Below are 19781 nucleotides of genomic sequence, written 5' to 3' on the forward strand. Positions count from 1 at the left end.
GAGGGGAATGATACCCCAGCTAGAAAGAGACTGAGTATGCAGGTAGAACTGTGCTCGTGCGTATCTGTGGTATTGTAGATAGTGGACCTAAATCACCACTGCTTGACACCTCATGCAAAGTGTGGGGGGAAAACGCTACCAACTCAAAATTCTCCACTCTGTTAAGTAGGTGGTAGCGTCTGATGCTTACTTTGCCCAGGTGTAAATGACTATACAAAGGTGTAAGGCAGGGGAGCCTAAGGCCTGGAGAGAATTTCCAAACATATACATTTCTGTGTATGCCTTTTTCATCTCAGAAGTTGGTGGAGCTGTTGTAAGACACTTTCAAGCTGAGAGTGAGAGAGTCAGTATGACATGTTATGCATCTCTTTATGAGGTTTATGGATCAACAGAGTTAGCCTCTGCACTTCGTGGCTGCTTAAACATACCTACAAAAGTGTAAACTGCAGCATGGCATAAAACAGCTGAATAAAAACCAGTTGATCTTTTATATAAAGCAGAGGATAGAAGACAAAGTTTTCAGACTGGTATTTTTCAAAATGAGAGGATAGTTTTCTATTGTTCTGTATGGGGTGTGATCATAGTCATGCAGTTTGTTTTATTTCCACTAAAAGATATATTTAAATCAAAGTCACATCTGCTCTATCTGCTTGCTTAATCTGATATCAAGGCATGGATATATAAAAATGTCCTAGTGCTTATTCAGAGCAGAGCTTTTATGTGCATTAGCTGGACAGAATCTTTAATCGCCCATCTCTTTCACATTGTGTTTTGTTGACACTCTAGGCTCTGATTGTGCAGCTGTTCTATGTGCAGAGCACCCACTGAAATCAAAAGGCATTTCACATGTAAAGTAGAAAAAGGTTGAGGTACTTATATGGGCCTTTCCTGTAAAATAGAATCTAAGAGATAAAATAAAAAATGTTAATGATCTGGGATCTTAAACATTGTTTTTAAAGGCCTTATCCAAAGCCCATTGAAGTCAATAGAAGAAGATCTATTCACCTCAAGGGTTGTTAGATCAGGCCCTAATAGAATGGGTCACAGACCTGGTGAAGTCCCCCTAGTGGTAGGTCGCTAGTCTCTTATCATTGGACCCAAACTTTGGATCCCAAGGGCTTCCAAGCCATCTGCATCTGGGCAAAGTCCAGTGACTGCTTCTCTCTGGGAGGCTCCTAAGGCACTTTTCTGGGGTCAGACCTCTTGATCTGGAACCCTTTGTGGGAAGAAGGACTCCACAGTTCAACTGTCTTAAGCCCCAAAGCCAATACTGAGACCTCCCAAGCCTCTTATTTACATTATTCCAGAGAACCACTGTGGTCACTCTGGTTTAGCATTGAACCCCTCAGGGATCACATATCATTTAAAGCAAGGAAAACAGGCTTTTTACAGGAACTTCTTAAACACACACACTTTGATGTTTAGACCACACAGTAGAGTCATGTATGCAGAATGACCAACTCCCCCCTCAGAGCCCTCAGCACTCCTGAGAATATTTTGAATTAGGTCAATGTCCTTAGAGGAGCTTCTCCGGCTCTACTCCTCCAGTAGGTCTTCCTCTTATGAGGCAAGAGTGCTCTTGCAGGAGAACATCACATTTAAAAGCAATCTCTGCCACCGTTTCTGTTTCTCTTCTGCTGGGGATTTTCCATACTCCAGCCCCCACTGGCTGCTGTGCAGATGTCCTGAAGATCAGACACATAGTAGGGGAGGAGGGTTAGCATTGCAAATGTGGGGGCCCAGACAACACCCCATTATTAATCTATTTTCTTTTGCTCACTTTGAGTAAATTCCTTGTCTCCAACAATGCCAGATAAATAGAGGACTTAATTTTCAAGCATCATCAATCTGACACTCTCCACAACCACTAAGCTCTCTTTGAGAAAGAGAGAAACAGCCTCATGGGGTGCGTATATACCGAAACTTTGGCGCTCACTAACATGACCAATCTGTTCTTCAGCTGTGAGCGGCATGACATTTTAGCTTTTCCCTCATCGTAAGAGTGATTTATTAGCTAGTTCAGAACTTCACCCGTGATAGATAGATGTAGGGTGCATTCTTTTTTTCACTTCTGAAATGCCATCAAAAACAAAGGCAGACAATTCAAGGATTAAAATCTGTCTCTCTTCAAGGCTTTGTTCATACGCTTTTGGGGATCATTATGTGCTTCTGGGCTTTTTGAAGAGACTGATATTATTAATATCTTGGGACTATAAAATTTTATATAGACAGCCTACAATGATGTGAATGCAATTGGTTTTGGCCCCTTTGAGGTCCATGAGTGCAAACCCTAGTATCTGCATATACATCATGCTGTGTCTTGAGTAATATTTTAGGTTTTACTCTGTAGGTAAAAAACTACACTTGAAAGTGCAGGCTTTATTATGTGCATGCACAAATCGTGGCCAAGAGCTGAAATTTCAGACCTTAGGAATCTGATCTTGCTTTCACTGCAGTTAATGAAAAAAATCTATGTTTTCATGTTACCCATCATAATGGCTTCTGAGTTCTTATTGTCTTACATGGGACCAGGATTTAAACGCCTAGTGACTATACAAAATTTGGAACAGAGAAGTTTTATAGCCTTGATTCTTGCACAGATCAAAAATTTTAGAATCCCTGCTCAATAAAAAATAAAAAATAAAATATATGTTTATATTAGTCAGGTGCTTGTTTTAACATCTCAGACTATGCAGATCTGGATCCAAACTCCACAGCTTGCTCCTAATTACAATTGGCCCATTTAAATTGGAATACTCCAAGTTCCTGGAGAATGTTGTTCCAGAAAACATTGGGGTTCAATCTCATCTTTAATTTAGTCCATAATTTCTGATTTAATACCTTTTGTGACAATACATACCAGCAAACATTAAATCTTCATACAGCTGTTTTTGGTAATAAAATATGTATTTTTTTTATTACAGGTACAGTTTCACTTATATCTTTGGCTGTGCTCTCTTATGAACGCTACTGTACAATGATGGGCTCTACAGAAGCAGATGCCACAAACTATAGGAAAATATGGATAGGAATCTTCTTATCATGGATGTACTCTTTATTCTGGACCTTACCACCCCTTTTTGGATGGAGTAGCTATGGACCAGAAGGACCAGGGACAACATGTTCAGTTAACTGGCATTCGAGGGATGCTAACAATATATCGTATATCATATGTCTCTTCATCTTTTGCCTTGTAATTCCTTTTTTCATTATTGTTTACTCTTATGGGAAGCTGCTATCTGCTATAAAGCAGGTAAGTACATTTTTAAATATTCTTTTATTTTACTATAAACATACGTTGTCTAAATTTCATAGCTAATATTCATTGGCTGGTATTACAGTGGTGGACATCACAAACTTATGAAGGATACTGAATTGGACATCAGGTCCAATTTAACTCAGTTTCTTTTTGACAGTGGCATAAGTGCTTTGCTGCATCAGGGCCTAAGCACGTGGTTAAATGTCAGCGCTTGACTAGTTCCATGGAAGTAGTCTCTTTGCAGCTGAAGAAGGTGAGGAAGGAAGCAGAATTAGCTCCTTCAGAAGCTTAGAAATAGTATGTACAACACACTGAGATAAGAGGTGGAGTCAGATGTTTTTAAACAAAATGTGCTCTGTGCTGATGCTTTATGTTTTTTCTTCTGTAATTATGTGTGGGCTGAACACATCTAGTAAACACACTGCAGATCTATAGGGTTTTTCAATTTAAAGTTTGTGTTTACATAAATATTTACAATAATAAATAAGTAGTATGTATATATATTTTGCATACACGGAAAATATGGTCACTGTGGATGCTGCTGCATCACAATTTACCCAAGACAGCAAATCTCCACCACGGGATAAATTCTGCACTTGGATATGCATGGAAGACTGCTGCTTAGTAGTATTCTTTGAATACTAGTCCTGTCCAAAAATGGGACCTTGCTGAACATTTCCTCTTCCCCATCTTCTTCTAACCTCTTTGCATAGCCACCACCATTGCCTGTCCTCAAGTCAACCTACAATTCACTGAGTTGCACCTTCTCCATTGTATCACTGGAGACTAGCTTAATATCGTCAGCAAACATTCTTATTGATCTTCTAAAGAACATCAGTCTCTCTAAATCTGCTTTTTTTTTTTTGGACTGATAGCTATGTGAGAGCACATACAGTGGGGTGTCTTTGCTTCTCAGGGCAAACAGATTGAAAACATTTCCTGTTCCATTCATTGTTCTCTACCAAGTACAACATCAAGTTAGTTTGAAAAATGGGAAAGTGATTTAAAAACAATAACACCACAGACTTACTTATTAAAAGACCTTTCACTTTTTCAAACTAATCTTTCTTGTTTTAGGTGGATTAATAAAAGCCATTAGGATGGAAATTAGATTTTAAACCAGGGAATAAATCTAGCTTTTTGTCAGCAATTCCTTTTTTTATGCTGCCTTTGACAGGTGGTGTGAAATATTCCTCTCTTTACCACTCTCAGTGCACAGTCGTCTTAGTAAATTATTAAGCTGGTTCTTTTCTTTTTCTGCTCTCTATAAACGTAGCAGACTACCTGGACTTGATGTTATTTTCAAAGCACTGTTCTTTTGAGGGACACTGTGGAGATAGTGCACAAATAGGGCAATAACTCACCTCAACTGGGGTTTGGTTGATAAACCAGAAAGGCCTACATGATGTGATGGTTTAGGAACAAAAGAAATCTCCTGAGAGATTTGTCTTATGCTCAGACTCTGGCTCAAAGAAAAGGGAATTCTCTGTTAGTACAAAAGAAGAGATTAAAATGAGATTGATTTTACATGGCATATACAAAAACGTGAGAAAACGGTGGAAGACCAGAATGCTTTCGAGGCAGCAATAGCTTTACTGTTTACATTGCCAGAAATGAACATACACCCTGTAGAACATTAAAAGCACACATTTCCCAATGGTAATAATTATATTTCAGAGTATCTGAGTTATTTTCCTGACTTAAGGCAGAATGATTGCCAAGTATTTTACAAACTGAAATTTCAGGAGATAGGTCAATTCCCTAAGCAGCCAACTTCAGTTCAGTGCATGTCATTTCTTGATAAGAATAAATCACTATTTCCCATTCACGGTCTATCTCCTTAATCCCATGCAGTGGGAGCCAATGTGGGAGGAGATAGAAGCATATCCTATCCTTAGTAACCCCCCCCTACACAACCCCTAAAAGCAGGTAGGCAGGGAGGTTGGGGCATCCAGGCCAGCTGGGTTATCAAAGGAGGGGTTGGGAGAGCTAGAGGAGGGGAGTGAATGGGACTGGGCAGCCTGAGGAGGATGGAGAATTCTTGGGGTGAACAAACCTGGGGGAAGGGACAAATTAGGACATCTGTCCAGCTGCTGCCTTTGTGCCCTTTCTGTCTCACACAGTGTAGCCTTCATTCTCTGTGCCCTGTCCAATCTCTGCAGAGTGCCCTAGCCATAAGGATATTGGCTATTCTGCAGTGGGTCATGGGGTCCTGCTGGGGATGTTCCACTTGTAATTAAATATTCATTTGGTCAGAGACACACAATTGACTGTAGGTCAGTGGTCAGGGCACTTAGCTGGAATGCAGAAGACCCAACTTCAAGTCCCTTCTCCCAATCAGGTAGAGCACAGTCTTGAGCGGAGATCTACCACATCCCTGTTGAGTGCCCTAATTGCTAAGGTCTCTCTCTAGAAGTTCCATGGTAAACCCAAGAAATTTTCCTGACAAAAAGTGTCCCTTTTCTGCAAAAAGTTATTGTTTCAGCAATTTGGCATTTTCCAACAAAAAGCCATGCAATAGGTCTAGTAACTGTATTCTTGCGTGCTACTTCCTCTTCTTCCAGCAGGACTCCTGCTTCCCCAATTCCCTTTCTCCATGTAAGGGCTTCATCAACCTCCTCAGCCTTTTCTAAGCTTCAGAACATGGCAATGCACCCAGTGAATATTATCAGAGGTATCCGAATACATGCTAGAAGCTCAAAGGGTTCGGGTGAGTACTGAGGTACCTTCCTCCTGGCTGCTATAAACCCTCCTTCATCCCCCTACACATACAGTCTAGGAAAATATCCAGCCTCCATAAAGACATACAGATTAACTAAAGTCCTGGGGAATCAAATTACAGGTGAGCATGAACTCAAAATTCAGATCCAGAACTGAATTGCCACCCAAAAACCCTTTGGGCTTGGAACTTTCTCAGGGTTTTAGTTCAGGCCTGTTTAGCTAAATCATTGTGTAGAGCCTTTATGCCTATATGGAAATACTGCCAGGCTGGGTAAAAGTATTCACAATGATACTTTTTCCTGACCAATTCCATAACTAAAGTTTCTTTGAGACCTTCACTAAGGCAGCTTCTACCTTTTGTTGCAATATACATAAAACCTAAGTAGGTTGGAGGCATTAAAATAACACCCTGTGAACCTGTGACAATCCCATTTACTAGACTGTTCTTGTCCTTTGTATTTTCCCCTTCTTTGTAAAATTATATAGTTCAGTCTGAAGGACTGTACTCAGCAAAGTACTGGAAAAACCTGTGTATATACAGTTGCTATTATTCTGTTGTACGTTACTGTGGCTATAAAGAGCAAAATTATTTTTTATTTCAGTTGTTGGCACCATTTGGTATTTTCATGTTGCTTAACTAAAGTTATTTAAGAATCTTAATTGGTTATTACATTGGTCTTTTATTCTGTATGACCAGGGCACCTTTCACACTTTGTGTTAGTTTAGCTTCTGGGGGTTTAAATGTGATTTCTGGAAAACCCCTAGTTTTCGAGAGGATTTGCATTGTACAACAGGATCCAACTTCCAAGTCAACTTGAGATGTTAGCAAGTCAGTTTTAAACCATAGAAATGAGAAACCTCTGCTTTAATTTAATTTCAAACAAGATCCTGATTCCTCTTGTCCTTAAATAAACAAAATGTTCCTGTAATAAGGTGATATAAACTGCAGTAAGACTACTGTATTTAAAAAAGTAACACGAAACAGGGGTTGCTCTCAAGTAACCTCCCTAAGGGGGCAGCAAAAACAGTTGTCAAGCAGATGGGATCTTTAGCGAAAGGTCAAACAAAACAGTACAAGACACACTGGGAATACTTTAAAGTAAAGTGATGGTTTAAGACAAGGGGTTGCTTAGTGGAGAAAAGCAGATCATGCGGTTTCTACTGCACTAAGACTGAATCAGTGGCTTGTTATGAAAAGATCTACTGCAATGCAAAGTGGAGAAGGAATGACTCCCCATTCTTTCTATAAGCTCTCAGGTACATCTTGCTGATGGAAATATATCTGTGGTTCTGCCTATATGTGGGGTAGGAGGGAAGAGGTTGGTGTTTTGTGGAGAGGGGGCAGAAGAGAGTGAAGAAAGCTCATTTTATGAGTGTTATTGTTTTGCCAACAACAACTTTAAAAGTTCTCTATTGACTTGAAACAGTTTCACTTCACCTGGCAGTTATATTTTGGACAAGCCTGCCCCCACGAGGTAGTTAATATGGCATGTATGGTTAGATTATCTCATTTAATTTGTGGTTTAAAGCTTTTGTGCAGTGAGGAGCAGGATGGAGAGGAAGGTTAGTACAGGCAGTGCCATATGCTGCCACCATGTTTTCATGTACTAGCTAATTCAGGTGATAATTTAAAAAGTGGATGGTTGCTACTCAGAGAATCCTGAAACAGCCTTTGTCTGACTCAGAAAGAGACAAGGTGCTATCCCTGGGGTTGGGAGAGGGTGGAAGGTGCTGTGCTCCTTCTATTGAGAAAAATACTTAGTGGTATGTGAAGATAGAGATTTGAAGGGAGAAAAGGTTGCTTGCAACAAAGAGGTACAGTAGAACCTCAGGGTTATGAACATCAAGAGTTACAAAGTGACAAGGCAACTACACATCTCATTTGGAAGCGGAAGTACACAAACAGGCAGCATCAGAGACAAGAAAAGCAAAAGCAAATACAGGACAGAACTGTGTTAAACGTAAACTACTAAAAAAATTAAGGGAAAGCAGCATTTTTCTTCTGCAGAGTAAAGTTTCAAAATTGTATTAAGTCAATGGTCAGTTGTAAACTTTTGAAAGAACAACCATAATGTTTTGTTCAGAATTACGAACATTTCTGAATTATAAACAACCTCCATTCCCGAGGTGTTCGTAACTCTGAGGTTCTACTGTAAAGTTCAGTCAATCAATATCCTACTCTTTGGGTGCTGGATCCTGGAAGATTCTTGCTGGGGAGCCAACCATAACTATGGGGTAAAAGAGAGAAGTTGGGTTGGGAAAGAAAAGCAAAAGGTCTAACAGACCAAAAATGTCACAAGCAAGCAGCTGCATACACAGTTTATGGAATAGAGCCCTTATCACAATCCTGGCTAGCTTGTTGATTCCTGACATATAGGTGGCCATTACTATTTTAATTAAACAGTTTTCCCCCCAGTCAAGACCCTCCTTTTCAAATGTACATCGATAGGTTTTTCATTTCATACATCACTACTTTCCCCAAAACAGGAAATCCAATTACTGATGCTCTTGAGCAAGTGGCAGCTGTCATTTGATTAACCCTCAAGCAGTTCAAACATTCACAAAGCAAACCTGAGATTTCTCACTGCCCAGCACACTCTGCAGTATTCTTTACTGAAGCCCCACAGCCATACACTCAAAGCCTGAAGTGCACTAGCAGATGCTAGTAAGGGGCACTGCAGTGTTTTGTTTTCCCTCCATAAGTGTGCAGTTAGGTTGGAGGAGGAGACCAGTTACTTTCATGGAAAGGCACCATCCTGAGCCTCATCCAGGGCTAAGAACTCCTTAAGCCATTCTCACACCAGCAGATTCACTTCTGTATGCCCTACTATTTGTAGGCATTTGGCCAGAGACAGGAGAAGAGCTCTGTATGCTCTCAGAATACAACTCCCTCACAAAATGTATCAGAAACAGCCCCTCTCTCACACACCCCACAAACTCCCTGCTCAACCAAGATTGACAGTGTTTGGCTGCTAGTTTAAACACCCAAGGCCAGATGCTCAGCTGGTATAAGGTGGCATAGCTCCATTAATTTCCTGAATTAGTTATTGCAAATGGTTTGTTTAGATATTATCAAGTATTCACAGCACCCATATCCTGGCAGCAACTTGTGAAGCCTTCACCACCACCACTCATCTCAATGGGAAGTTAACTGTGAAAGCCACCTGAGGACAACTTCAATGTGAACATTGTTAAGTTTCTCAGTACAGGAAATTGGGATCTGAGCTGCTGTTTCACCCCGCTTTTTTTTTTTTTGACTGCTCATGGAGATGGGACAAAATGATTTTCAACATTCATTGGTCTGTGCTTGTACAGTGGCTAGCACCATGGGATTCCTGGTCCACCCCAACCGCTGCTGCAGTACAAATAATGAAAGGCCAGATCATTTATCCCACCTAAGTTTATGGCCCAGAGTGCTAGACACCTCACTCTACCAGATGTCTGCATTAGTCACTGGCTGTACACAAGGGGCTGGATCCCTAGCTGGTGTAAATCAGCATTGCTCCACTGACTTTGGTATTTAAAAAGACCTGCAACCTGTTAATCAATTAAATATTGCTATATAACCCAGATCCCGAGGAAAGGAGGCCCAATGCTGAGTATTTTTTTATCAGTGACAAAAATTTTAATTACTTCAGAGGGAAAACCAGGATGAAGCACACAAATAGCAATACACTGAAGCTAGACATTAGTGGTATTTGTACATTACCTCCTGAGCATATGCCATCCTATATGGTTGCTAGAACGTTAATTGTTGTCGAGTTGAATGTTGCCAGTTGTGAACTAGTGTGAAAACTTGTGAATCTTCTTCAGAAATGAGATACAGCAGTACATGTATCCCACTGCCACGCTCCTTGAACGGGAAGCCCTCACTCTGTGTGAAACATACAAAATTAAAGGCTTTATTAAGCATGTAGTCTCTGTGGGATGTGGCTGGAGAAGTCAGATGGAAAAAGGTTTTCTTCCCTGACACTTAAGTCTGCAGAAGCTGTAAACGTTGTGGCAGTTGGGTATGGAGCCCTTAGGAAGTCTCACTTGTGACTGACCCATCTGGCCTATGTTTCCAGCAGCACTGAGGGTTTCCAGAGGTAGCAATATTCTTATCCAGAGGGAAATGTATTGCTGTACAGGGTCTGTGACTGGAATGGGAAAAGAAGGACAGAACAGAAAATGATCCCAGAGGACCCTACAAAGAGAATTCTCTAGCAGACTGTATTTGCAATAGCTTCCTAGCTACCTCCAAGCATGTGACATGCACTATTAACAATTTGCTACTAACTTCTGATGTCTTGCAAAGTAATACAAGTCTCCACTGGAACAATGAATTAAAACATATTGAAAGCATGAAGCCACTTCCCTCAGGCATCTCAGTATTGTGTCCCTTATCTGAGACCAACTGTATTGTTAAGATTGCTTTTAGGCAATGTGGCAACTAAAAGGACATTATCCAAATGTGACACTTACTTTTTTATTATAATTTTTTTTAAGGACTGAAGGAAGGGTAGCACTGGTGGGATCCAGGGACAAGAGAGTGAGATATTTTATTGATGATGTAGATGTTGTATTTTACAAGTGGGGTTCATTTCAGATTTATTTGGAGGTATGAACTGCTTAAATTTAATAACTTGTTTGTTACCACAGATTACTGTAACCTCAGTGCCAGTAAATACCAATGAGGCTATAATTTTAGAGTAGGAGCAACTTCTACAGAGGAGATGTTTTTGCAACAGCACTGAAAGGGTTTTTTTTTGTGCAAAATTCACAAAATGGACCTAAAACGTTTATACCATCACCCAGATGCCAGTTCTTCAGACATTCAACTAGACTCACTAGGACCTTACTGAAAGCAAGAATCATTATACAGTGGCAGGGTAACACAGAAACTTTAAGAATGAGAGATTTGTTTTACAGATAATTTCGTAGGTATGTTTTTAATTGCCATTCTTCGCACAGAGGGGAGGGATATGAAATCTGAAAGTTGTTTTTTCTCCATCTATGGAGTTTAGCAATTTGCCTTTTGCTGTTATTCATATTCATGCAAATCCAACACTGAGAAAACAAATATAAATGCCCAAATATAAACATATAAAATAGTGGTTAACACCCGCAGATAGTCCTTTCATGTATATCTCAGGTAGTTTTGCCTTATCATCCCTGCTTCTGAAGACCACTCCCACCTTCTCCATCCTATAGCCCAGCTCTCTGCTACTTCCTTCTAAAGTACCAACACCTGCCCATCCTTTTTACAGTTTCTTCACTCCATAGTCACTATTGGTATTTGGCTTGAGCATTTAAGGAATATTCGTGGCCATGCCTCAGTATGGGTGGAATTCAAAAAAGCGTAGCTTAGATCCACTTAGAGCATTACAGGATAAGAAAGGTAATAAACCTGTGAATATGCATTTGAGGCCAAATTTGGAAGTTATGCCAGCTAAGCCTCCTGCACCAGGTGGAAAGATTTACCCCAGTGGAAAGCAGGCAGTGTTATTACTGCTGCAGTCCTTATAAGGGGTACCTTGGATTCCTGTCACAGGCACACCACCAATGGAAGCAGCTGAGAGGAAGCACTGATTCCCCTTAACTGGCTGCCCTGGCCTTGCTCCCTTTCCAGACAGTCCCCACTGTTTGGTACTCACTCCTCTCTCTGTTTGTTCTGCCAGCCCAGAGCAAACAGAATCTGCAGGTTCTTTGTGCTGAAATGTCATCTGCCAGCCGACTGTCTGCCAATAGAGCTCTGCCAAGGTTTATGCTGGCACACATTGATGTTAGACTGGGTGAGGCTGGCCCTCTGGCTTTGGTTATTGTTGGCATATTTATTATAAAATCATTAAAGAGTTAATAAATGTTACACTTAAGTCCTAAATTCACAAGCAACTTAGATGAGGTGAAGGTGGGGGGAGGCTTTTATATGGGTTGGGTGTCAGGAGTGAAAGTACCAGGTTGGTATGGGAAATGTGTGATGGGAAAAAGGAGGGGAGCTACAGATTGGGGAGTTCAGCTCAAATGCAGCTTTATTCACTAGTCAGAGCAGCTTGGAAGAGGAGTGCTAGAACCAGGAACGTGCAAATACAGAGGTGAAAAGCAGGTCTTTCTTCTGTGCCTCAGACCCAACTGTGATCAAAATCTTAATTTTCACAAACTACAGCTCCACTCGTGAGGACCAAGTCTGCTGTCTCAGTTAGTGCCAACAGTTTTTGCAGGAAAATCATACTACTTTTGGATTTATTGAGAAACATTGTCACCCCCCTTCCCAAACATACACACTTACCCTCCTTGGCAGTGAGGAGGAGTTCACAGGACATAAACCTGGCATCTCTGTCACGGTCTATATATTTTCCACTTTCATACCTCCCGCCACCACCAAGGATCATTCCTGTCTAAGGAATTAGCAAGTGGAAGAGATACAGCTGGCATCGGATCTGCTTATACTCTGTGCTCTTTTCCTTTCACAAGGAAAGCTGTGGGGAACACGCTGCTGGGGGTAGCCTGGTTATTACCTTAGGTTTAATTTGTCCAGTTTTCTTTTTAACTTCATACTGTGCTTGTTCATTTTTGAGGATTATATTTTTTCTCCTTATCCCTCCTGGCCCATCACACTTTTGCTATCTTCATATTACCAAAAAAACCCATGAAAAAAGTTAATGTTAACTTTATGATGGGCGTCGAAGGGAAATGGTATGGTAGTAGCCTTGCTCTGTTGGAGTCAATGGTGGCAAAATCTGACCTTATATTTTCATTTTTATTATTCTTGTCTCCAGCAGCATGTCTCCCCCACCCCAAACTCTTCCCTGTTGAGACAATCAGCTCTGTGTAGATTTCAGTCACAGAGGAGCAGATGCTGGATTTAATTTTGGACTTTTAGATCCCTCGTCTGCACACTGATTCACAGCTCTCAGACAAGTCATGAAACATCATGCCGAGTGGGCAAACAAAATTGTTCTTCTCTCCTGTGTAGGCCAGTTCTCTTATGCCTCAAATCCTGGTGCCTGCCTCCTTTTTTGCAGGGGGACCAGACCAGCAGCTGAACTTTGACAGTTATGCAGGAGCATGAGGCTTTTGGAAGATACACTCCTTACCCCACCTGCATAGGGGCAGAATGGGGGAGGAGCTCATGAATCTACCACTGCACAAATCCTTAAATCATCTGTTAATTGTGGTGCAAGAATACTCCCACTGTGAGGATAGAGCAGAGGTCAGCAGCCTTTCAGAAGTGGTGTGCCGAGTCTTCATTTATTCACTCTAATTTAAGGTTTCACATGCCAGTAATATATTTTAATGTTTTTAAAAGGCCTTTCCATAAGTCTATAATATATAACTAAACTATTGTTGCATGTAAAGTAAGTAAGGTTTTTAAAATTTTTAAGAAGCTTCATTTAAAATTAAATTAAAATGCAGAGCACCCTGGCCAGGTGGCCAGGAACCAGGCAGTGTGAGTGCTACCGAAAATCAGCTTGTGTGCCGCCTTTGGCATGCATGCCATAGGTTGCCTACCCCTGGGCTAGAGTAACATCCTATATGAAGGCGGATGGGTTGCTTCTCCTTATGCCAGCAGAAATTTGAGTGTGACCTGGTAAACTAGAAAAGCTGCATATGAGGGTTTTCCACTGAGATTTTTCCTGTGCACATGTGTATTCTCCATTCTCTCTCCTGCTCATATGACAAGTAGACTGCACAACATAGAATAAACATTCATTCACAACACATCAGACCAATTCTCTTAATGCTTATGATTATTTGCAGATCTACACTTCATAATTAAAGACAGTTCCCCACCACCACAAGGAGTTTACAATAGATGCACAAAACATCTTCTGGGAAGTTTTAGTGCTCTTGATCCCTATTGCTCAGCATCAATCCTTAAATGACAGACACAGAAAGGACAAGTTAAACAATCTCCAAGTGCTCAGTGCAACTTAAAAGGTTACTTCTTTATCATCAGTCGTCATCTTAAATGTAATGTTGGGATGGAGGAGGCATTTAATTGACATGGTTTAGGGACTGTGGACCTTCTGTCTAGCTAGATCTCCTACAAGGCAGCGAGATAGATGTTGAAGTGAGTCTTGAGAAAGGATCTAGCTAAGAAAAAAGGAGCCGATCCACTGGGATTAGGCACAGAAGAAGGCATGTCTATGATATGAATTTATATTTGACAAAATTGAGATCTGGCATCATGATACATTCAATGTAGAATTGCAGTGCCCACTTTCCTCTGGTGGATTGAGGGGCATGGTCCCTGCTTGACCTTCTCTGTCCATTCTGGAAAATCTAGGACCAACAGCACTGCTAAACTTATCTACTTCTGGTGCTTCATTATATAAAAAGGAGTTAGGTCCCAGCAAGTACTGAGGCAACTCACACCCACTCTGAATGCTGTTGTGTCATATGGTGTGCATCACAACCCCACCCTGTACCTGAGCTCAAGCCTTGCTGTTAGTCCTCCCCATTCCCACACATTAAATTCTGATTTTAAAATAAATCCTTAGAACAAAGTCAGTCAAAAGTAAACCCTTGCTCTAGTTAAAAAGAATGATGTATTTGCTCCCTGGCACTCCAGAGAACCTTGCACAATGCACATTAATGAAATAGTTCTATAACTGTCAAAGCTGCGTGCTCCTGGAGATTTACCCAAGTGCAGTGGGGACTCCTGATTTCCCATTCAATCCCACCAATATTCCCTATTTCCACCTTCATCGTAGGTGAATACGTGTGTGTTATCATCAAAGCTGAATGAATTATATATTTCTGAGTTTGGTTTCTGAACCTGCAAATCTCAAAAAAAAATCCATTTCAGCTCAGACAGAAACCTTTATTCAATATAAAATAATAATAATAATAATAATAGAGAAAATTTGTTTTTAATAAACCTAAACATTTTGCATTGATTTAATTTTTTTCAATTAATTTCAAGATGATCAAAACATTTAGCTTGATTCCAAACCAAATATTTTATTTTAATTTTTCATTTAGATTCAGCCATTTTCTAACAATTTCATTCTCTGTGTGTGTGTGTGTGTGTGTCTTTATTTTTTGTAAATTGGCCAAATCTGAATACGAAATTAAAAGTCAAAATAATCAGTAAAAAACATTTAAATTTTTTTTCATTTTTTATTGCAGTTTCTCCACTGAAATTATTAGTTAAATTTGATCTCAATTCACAAATAGTTTCAAAGTACTAAAACATGCATTTTTCGATGAAATATTTATTTGATGAAAAAAATTCACCCCAATCTTTCTTGATCCTGGTCCTCTGCTCGGCCGTTCTAATCTGATCTGGTATACACAAACTCACACAGAACCCGCTGCACAATTACATATTCTCACTGTCTTGTACCCAATAGTCTGTACTGGGCATGATGCACAGCTCCACTATGCTTTAGGCTGGCTCTAGGGACACTTTGGGCTTTCTGGAGTGACGTGCACACCCATGGCATACGAAGGGAGACGGCTGGCCTTTGCGTGGGGTGTGTAGGTGAGTTCCTTTCTCTTGACTTTGAAGCTTGTTTCACACAAGAAACACTTGTATATTGTTGCTAGTTACACCGATCACAATCTCTCCTGCTTCTCTTCCAGTGGCTGCATTTCTGTAATGCACTCTAGTGGTATTATGCTAATAGATGGTATTGCTTGCTACTCATGCAGCACCAAAGAAAGAAAAATACTAAATAAGTGAGAGCTCAGTCAGTATCCACTTTGTCTCTGGTATATTACAGGTCTGAACCGGTTGTCTAATGCAAGATATAAGCTCAGTCGGGCTGGAAATAAGCCTTCTACTGTGTTTTTTTTACAAAGCCAACTTTCAGTAATGGGATTCAGGGAATTATCATGTTTCAAAATAAGCTTTGTGACATTCACGGATGCTAAGCAAACACCACCACATTATATTTGCAATGTGCCTTTGAAAATCCTACCCTAAGAATCTACTTTATTTGTGATTTTTCCATACTAATAAAATACACTATAGATTTAAGGCCAGATCTTCAGGTGGTGTAGCCAATGCAGCTGTGCCAATTTCCACCACTATGAATCATTTTTATTACAGTGGTGTTTAGAGGTCACAGCTGACATCTGGACCCCAAGACATCCAGCTGTACAAACAGCGAGAAACAGTACTTGCCCTGAAAACAAGCAATCTAACATGAATCCCAGCAGAATGCCCTATCCATGGCACAATTCTGGCTCTCACCAGCTAAGGATCTAGTCCCCATTATTTAAGGCTGTGTGACCATGTGACTAGACTTCAAAGAGTCTTGTTTTTGTTTTTAAGAAGCAGAGGTTGGAATCCTACCTTTCTAGCTATGCTACCTGTCCAGCGCCATACAGAAAAGCACCCCTTACAGGAATACCAGATTTTAGACCTGACGCTGTGCAGAGTAAGACAATGCAATAACAAAATCACGCTCCTGTATGGAGAATATATTGAAGATACTTACATTCAGAAGGGTCAGTCAGCTTCTCTCTAAACATGCATTTGAAAATACCTCTTCTGCATCAATTTATCAGCAATAGAGATCAAAGCAAGATGCAGTAGAGCAACCTGAGAAATCAAATGTTGCTAAATCACCAAGACTGGATGGCATTCCCCAAAAGTCGAGAAGGACATGAAATTTAGAATAGTTCAGCTTCATAAGATCTGCAAAGATCTACATAAGGAAATTTTTTAAAAAATCAGCTACTGTTTCAGATGACTGGACAGCAGTCAACATTATATCTATCTTTTCAAAAGGAGATACTAGGCATTAGAATGGGGAGCCTTACCCCTGGAGCTAGAGGTGGAGGGACAGGGACAGTACAGTGGCGCGGAACATTTTTAGTAGTGGTGGTGCTGAAAGCCAGTTCCCTTACCCCTGTCCATGCCCCTGCCCCAAGCTGAGGTTGGGAGAAGGACTGTGTCTCCAGGAAGAGGGGGGACCTGGACAGGGGCAAGGGGGCAGAGGCTACAGCTGGGGGTGCACATGGGGGCAGGACTGGAGACGTGGGCAAGGGCCAGCAGCCAGGGCCCCATGTGCAGGACCAAGAGCAGAACCTTGGCCATGGGGCTGGGCGTGAGGCCTGGGCAGTGGAGCCCTGGGAGTGGGCAGCTGGGCATGGGACCCCGAGAGTGGAGGCCTGAGAGCAGGGGGTGGGACTAGGCATGGGGACTGCAGCCAGGGAGTGAGTCTGGTGGCGGGGTCCCCCAGGAGCAGAGCTCAGGATGCGTGGCCGGGAGTGCGGCCCTGGGCCAGCAGCCAGGAGTGGGGCTGGCAGCCAGGACCCGAGCCCCAGGTGAGAGGTTGGGGAGAAGAGTGTGGAGCTCCGGGCACAAAGCCAGTGGCCCCACATAAAACCTGGGGGTGCTGCAGAATTCCTCACACCTATGGGACAGTATGAGAAAAGAGAAGGGAACTGTGGAGTGGGAGGGAAAGGCAGTGCAGAGAAGGTAAAAGAGAAAGGAGAGGGGAACATGGAAAGGGAGAAACACGTTTTCAGAAGCTTTTTGCAAAGATAAAATCCAGCCTACTAGTATTCTTTGAAAGATTTAATATAAAAAACCAGCAAAAGAAAATCAGTAAATATGTTTTAATTATCTTTTCACAAGTCCCTCACAGAGGGAATCAGAAATTTTAGTAACTATGAATCGAGTAATCAAGTCCTGTTGTAGATTAAAAAAGACTTGTCTGAAAACTTACCCCATAAAAGTCATTCGCTCAGATCCTCAGTAGGGGTAAGCCATCTTAGCTCTACTGAAGTCAATGAAGCCACACCGATTTACACCCAGCTACCTAGCAAATTTCAATTGTACAGAAAAAAGCCTAATTTTGTAATTAAACTGCAGAACTCACTGTTACATGGATATATTAGGATGTTAAACAGTTTAATAAAACTAGCCATACATTATTCAGAAGACATTAGCTAGGATGCACTTGTGAGGTTATCAGTCCTTAATATACCTTAGCACCATCTGCAGCCAGTAAGAAATTTTTCTTCTCTACAGCTGTATAGTCAGATGAATTGTTAGTTTTATACTTTCCCCTGAGACATCCAGCATTAGCCATTACTGGAGACAGGATACCAGATTGGGAAGGTCCTTTCATCTGTTCTGTACTGGCTGTTCCTGTTATCTTTAGATGGACACATTTCCTTTCCAGCCAATTGCACTGTCCAAAATAAATAATTCTACATACATTCTGATAATTCAGAATTGCAGCCAAAGCCACTATTAAATTACTATAAATGTGTTGAGTGCCTAACATAATAACTGGCCGATAATTCCATATTCATTTGTTCCAGTATGTTGCTTTAAAGTAATTTAAAATACAATTTCCTTTTTAAACTTGCCATTGCAATATTGCTAAGTGACTTTCAAACCAGTGCATCCATCGTGCTGTGCGTCTGATAGAATCTTTTATACTTGAGAGGACAGTCACTTTTTAAATGCATGTTCTTATATGACTCACATTCTGTGAGAGCCAAGAGATATAGCTCCTTCTATTCCAGTATGGACCAAATCCTGCCTGATTTACATTCTGTCCAATCTCATTCAAGTCAGTAGGGTTGTATAGGACATACGTGGGGGTAGGATTTGATCTATTGGGTCTCATCGGTAGAGGTACTAGAGTAGTGTAGTATAGCTCCTATATTGTTTGTTTCTGGTATTTATCTGATCCCATAAATTCTCTTACTAGTTCAACTTCAAGTAATGGGCTTGTGTGACATCGGGAATGGTAAGGACCCCTGGGAATGAGGGAGCAAAGGTATAAACAGTCTACAGTCTGACACCACTAGAGGGCCTGAAGCTGGACTGCCCATCCCCAGAAGTGGGCAAGGCTTCCCTGGGAGGGAGAGGTTTCCACAGTAGGCCAGCTGTAAGAGAGGATGATTCAAAGCCAGTCCCCAACAGCCTCTCCTGGCAAGGCCTCTAGAAGCCCTGGCTAGAGATGATTGCTGACCTCACCTGGCAAATAATCTGTCCATTGCAGCTGCTCCCACAGAAGACAAGGGAGTAAATTGTATCCCCAGAAACCGTACTATTGAATCTGGCACAGGGTGTTGACTAGAAAATCTTCCAGTGTTCATTCTTGCAAAACCCATCCTCTGTTTAGTAATTTATAATTGCCAGAAGCTGGGAATGGGTGATAGGGGATGGGTCAGTGGATGATTACCTGTTCTGTTCATTCCTTCTGAAGCACATGGCACTGGCCACTGTTGGAAGACAGGATACTGGTCTAGATGGACCTTTGATCTGACACAGCATGGCCTTTCATATGTTCTTAAAATGAACTAGATTACATAATGGGCTTACTGTGAGCCCATTATGCTTCATGATTTCAATTGTAAACAGAGATACTGCTTAGACCAGTGGTTCCCAAACTTGTTCTGCTGCTTGTGCTCTTGTGGGAGTTTGTCCAGCTAATGAAGAATCAGCTGATAGTAGTGAGAATCGCTTGGTGGGCAAGGACGGATCTTCAGCCTGTGAGTGGCATGGGCTCATTCCAGTTTGAAATATTGCTGTAATATAAACCTAGCCTGCTTCCCCTCAAAATCCTACAGATTTATTGTCCCCGCAGCTGCCACCTAAATATCACCTTAGCCTTTCTACAGATGGGAGTTCCATCCATGGAACTCTAGAGCAGTTACCATCCACTCATGTTTTCTCATCTTGCTTGTGGTGGATGGAGAAAAATATGGTGTGATTTGGGTGGATTATCTTGCTACAGACTAGTACATCATTGTGTTCAGTATAAACTCATGGTCCTTTCCAGATGTTACCAGACAGCTACTGTGAAAATCCATGTGTATTGCAGTTATCACCAAAGACATTTCT

The 19781-nt window shown here is 41.2% G+C and overlaps 1 protein-coding gene across 1 annotated transcript in view; it reads left to right on the forward strand.

The window, feature by feature from the left end:
- LOC116835533 (vertebrate ancient opsin-like) overlaps nt 1-19781 on the forward strand; it is a 143931-nt gene that overhangs the window by 11257 nt on the left and 112893 nt on the right. Inside the window, exon 2 of the mRNA XM_032798425.1 lies at nt 2925-3253. Within this exon, the coding sequence (XP_032654316.1) occupies nt 2925-3253 (329 nt within the window). The remainder of the gene's footprint in view (nt 1-2924; nt 3254-19781) is intronic.

This window comes from Chelonoidis abingdonii, chromosome 8 (genome assembly GCF_003597395.2).
Source record: "Chelonoidis abingdonii isolate Lonesome George chromosome 8, CheloAbing_2.0, whole genome shotgun sequence".
Classification (NCBI taxonomy): domain Eukaryota; kingdom Metazoa; phylum Chordata; order Testudines; family Testudinidae; genus Chelonoidis; species Chelonoidis abingdonii.